This window comes from Histoplasma capsulatum, genomic scaffold, assembly GCF_000149585.1.
Source record: "Histoplasma capsulatum NAm1 scaffold_1 genomic scaffold, whole genome shotgun sequence".
Lineage (NCBI taxonomy): Eukaryota > Fungi > Ascomycota > Eurotiomycetes > Onygenales > Ajellomycetaceae > Histoplasma > Histoplasma mississippiense.
The window spans coordinates 5,422,395-5,426,448 of NW_001813982.1; the positions used below are offsets into that span (position 1 = coordinate 5,422,395).

Sequence of the window (4,054 nt, forward strand, 5' to 3'; positions counted from 1 at the left end):
TTTGTCATATATTATGGTAACTTATTCCGGTTTCGGCACTCTGTTATTCACGTCCTTTACTAATATGGTACTGTCTAGTGTGTTGCAATGAATAGATCTCTGACCCACGTACTATTTGGTGGTATATCTTCCCCAACCGCCTCGGATCACAAAATTGAAAGGACAAATTACCAACACATCGATCGATGAGACTGTGGATTCTCTTGCCAATGCGGAAAGTGTTATAATTGTATGACCCTGAAATTGTTACCTGCTACACTTCATCCTCCTCACGACTGACTGGCTGCCAGGGTTGTCGGCTACGGAATGGCTGTCGCGAAAGCCCAGTATGCAATTTCTGAGATCACACGAATGCTACGAGCCAAGGGCGTGAAAGTCAGATTCGCAATCCACCCGGTGGCTGGCAGAATGCCTGGACAGTGTAATGTCTTGTTAGCGGAAGCCTCCGTACCATACGATAGTAAGTGACACCTTCAACCTCCGAAAAACGTCTGTATACTGACATATTTTACTTTTCCCAGTCGTACTGGAGATGGATGAAATCAATGATGATTTCGATGACACTGACGTAACGCTGGTCATTGGGAAGGGGGGGAAGGGGGGCGCGAATGATATGATGGATAGATAATCAACAATCATCCAGCGCGATCTCCTCTTCTCCTGCCGTATGTTCATCTCGTTCTGATTCCTAGTGAGTGTCCATCGCTCATGGAGATGTGTGTGGGTATCATGTATCATAACTCATACCGTAGACAGGGGGGTAAAAGGAAAAGGTGCTATTGTCAAAAATGAAGAGGCGACAGCTGAACCAAATTTTAAAAAGAAAAGAAAATATTAAAAGGGTAAATAGAGAAATCCCCCTGGTGATATTCCAGAGAAACGCTTTTATGTCCAGCAGCTGAGCCAACTATGTTATAAGCATGGCCTTGGAGTATTTTGTAGTATATATATAAATCTCAGAATATTTCCATTTCCAAAAAAAAAAAAAAAAAAAAGAAAAAAAAAAAAAAAGAAAAAGAAAAAGAAAGGAAGGAAGGAAGGAAAGGGAAACGGATAAGATATCTCCTACCCAGAAGTCGCAATACCCGGGTGCGATAGAAACGACACGCGAAACACCTGAAGAATAGTTTTCGATTTTTCTCCCCCTCCGCTTTTTCACGTCTTTTCCCCTCATATCAGGCCGCTAGCCATAACTTCCCTCTCCACAACCTCGCGCTCTCCACTCTCACTCGTCCGCCGCCTCTCAAGAACCCACCGGTCACCGCCCGCCTCATCAGTCTCCTTGACGTAGCTGATGCTCTCGGTCGTGCTGTTGGCGCGACTGTGCTGGGATATCCTGGTGCTGGCGGCGGTGTTGCTGTCCTCTTTGGAATCAGAGGTGGCTGTGGCCGTGGCGTCGGTGACCTTGGTTTCGTCAGGCTCTGCTTCGAGTGGGAGACGGGAACGGTCGTGATGATGGTGCTTTTGCTCGGAGTATTTGAGTGGAGAGAGGGGTTTATCCTTGTCGGACGGTGTGGTTATATAATTGCACGTGGAGGCGGAGGAAATGGGTGAGAAATCATTGTCCGAATGATGAGGATTCTGCTGTTGATGGTGATTGCGATGTGGGTGGGAATGGGAATAAGAATAGACTTGCTGCTGCGGGTGGGGGAAACTGCTGCTGCTGCCATAGCTGGTACTTTCCATGGCCACCGGTGACCCAGTCAACACCGTATTAGAATTATTACCGTGATTATTGGTGTTGGTGTTGTGATTGCTGCCGCTACTGCCGCTTCGCCCTTGCTCAGCCAACATGTCGTGGAAACTAGTAAAGCTCCCCCGGCTGGATGCCGCCGCTGCCACGGTAGCCGCGACAGGAGAGCCACCATGGCTGGCTGAGCTACTCCGCAAGCTACCATTACTTCCTCCCCACGCCCCGCGCCTGAGCTTCATAAGGGCATTCATCTGATCATCGATATTGCCCAGATCACCAAGATGTGCCAGAGGTGGAGGGTTTGTGAATGATGCACCCGCACCGCCAGCAGAAGCAGCAGCATGCGCCGTCAATGAAATGATCGAGTTTCGCGTACTCCACTCGCTAAGTTCAGTAATGGGCGTGAGGCTGGGCTCTTGGAAATTGACACGGCCGCTATGGCTCCTCGTGATGCCCTCGACGCTGCGCGTGCCAAAATAGCCTCCCAGCACCATCTGTCCGTCGCAGTTGCTGGCTAGAGCTTGTGGGTAAAATCCGAATTCTTGCCCGTAGAAGCCCTCGTCGTCGTTCTCGAGGGCTTCTGCATTGGCGGCTGCAATTATCGCGTCGTCGTCGAGGTAGTCGTCGTTATAGTCGAAGTCATCGAAAACTTCTTCAAAGGCCATCGGGTCGACGTTTTGGCTGACGCGGCTGTCATCAGCGGTAAGGCCTGGATGGGAGTCGGGTGAAAGCGGTGCGTTGCCTGCATCACTAGACCTTTCGCTGACACTGCCGCTTCGTTCAAATCGGCCGTTGAGCGCGGCTTCGTTGGCGGCCTTGGCGAGGGCGCTGTGGTATTTCTCGAGATTCCCTTGTGTCAGGCCACGGATGGTTCTTGGGTGAATTTCCTGCTCTGTCAAATGCCCCGTCACTTCACTTATACCCCCGTTCTTGAGAGATATATTGAGGTGCATCAGACTGCTCTGGACTGCAAGAGGAATCTTTCCATCCTCCTCATCATCGTTGACACTATACTCTTCTATCTGTTGATCATTACCCACTGCGATCCCGTCACTGCCAGGCCCCGTCTGCAACTGGGGATTACATTTTGGCTTCCGTTCGTAGAGATGACTGGTCTCATCGTCGAAAACCGATTCGTCGAACTTTTCGCCATCAATATCCCCCAAGATATCATCAATCATGCCATCGTCAAAATACAAATCGTCTTCATCGCTTTCAGGGTAAACCGAAGACCTTTCCTCCACACCTTGGCTAAAAAGCGGGGAAGGTCGTTGGAGCCATGTTTCGGTAGGTGCTGCCGAAGCGTCTGTAGCACTCTGAGAGAAAGCAGTGTTGTTGGTTAGTGGACCATTGGGCGGAAAGATACCGCCAGTCCCGGAGCTAAGCCCAGCAAATACAGGGTTAGGACTTATCATTAGCGGGGTTGGCATGTCGTTCACTGGCGAGAGAGGCGTGGAATAGTTCAAATCCAGCGGACTCATAGGATTAGATAGTGCAGGAGGCAATACAGGTACGAACAACTGATTGCCCGGGTGCCCAAACACATGTCCCTGGCCCGTGAATCCATCAAACTCATCTCCAGAGTCTGCATCGGCATTCACGCCGGGAATCCTCTCTTCCAACCCATCATCATCCATCATGGCATCGTAGTCAAATTCTTCAGAGTCAGAATCATTCGCCCGATCGAGTTGGGCTTTTGCTCTTTTAGCAGCTTCTTTCTGCTTGTGTTTCTCCTCCATAATACGCTCCTGGGACGCTGAGTCTCCGTTTGCCATATCAAAACTAAATCGGGATGCACTGCTCGTGAGATGTCTGGGTAAACCCGAAGGTTGAAACGAGCCATCGTAGACCGTTGACGCTTTGGACCTTGTACTAGAGGACCTGAGGTCAGAAGACATCGAGGCCCTATGCCCTTGTTGTTTCCTGGAGCTTGCTTGTCGTAAAGGCAGCGGTTTATCGTGTGGATCTACGGCAGAATGCAGCCGGGCAGAGGATGGAGTACGCCCAGTCGACGGAGTTTCCGTATGGCTTCTGTCACTATTAACAAGTGATTCATTGTTCTCATTCTTCAAACTGTCCGCTGGAGAAAGAAGGACAGGCGGAAGATTCTTATTTTGGAGATCCTGCACATTCACTGGTTGACTATCTACAGCCTGCTGTTTCATCATGGGTACATTCGGTCTCGGCCGTGGGGCGGAGAAATCATGAAAACGGTTTCCTCGAATCCTTGGATCATAGTCATCTGGCAACGCAGTAGTCCCAGCCGACTTGCACCTATTCGTCAGCGCGGGGTGAGGGTCTGCCCCGATCGACGACGTGCCAGCAGGCCATGGGGTTAAGGAGATTCAATCGCGTTTTCCC

The 4,054-nt window shown here is 50.3% G+C and overlaps 2 protein-coding genes across 2 annotated transcripts in view; one reads left to right on the forward strand and one right to left on the reverse strand.

Annotated features, from left to right (window-relative positions):
• HCAG_01536 (predicted protein) overlaps nt 1–628 on the forward strand; it is a gene marked incomplete at both ends in the record, with an annotated part of 1,063 nt that extends 435 nt beyond the window's left edge. Inside the window, 3 exons of the mRNA XM_001544439.1 lie at nt 96–121; nt 291–460; nt 522–628. Coding sequence (XP_001544489.1) covers nt 96–121; nt 291–460; nt 522–628 — 303 coding nt within the window. The remainder of the gene's footprint in view (nt 1–95; nt 122–290; nt 461–521) is intronic.
• A 542-nt stretch (nt 629–1,170) lies between these two features.
• The window catches only part of HCAG_01537 (predicted protein), a gene marked incomplete at both ends in the record, with an annotated part of 3,328 nt that continues 444 nt past the window's right edge, over nt 1,171–4,054 (reverse strand). Inside the window, one exon of the mRNA XM_001544440.1 lies at nt 1,171–3,935. Within this exon, the coding sequence (XP_001544490.1) occupies nt 1,171–3,935 (2,765 nt within the window). The remainder of the gene's footprint in view (nt 3,936–4,054) is intronic.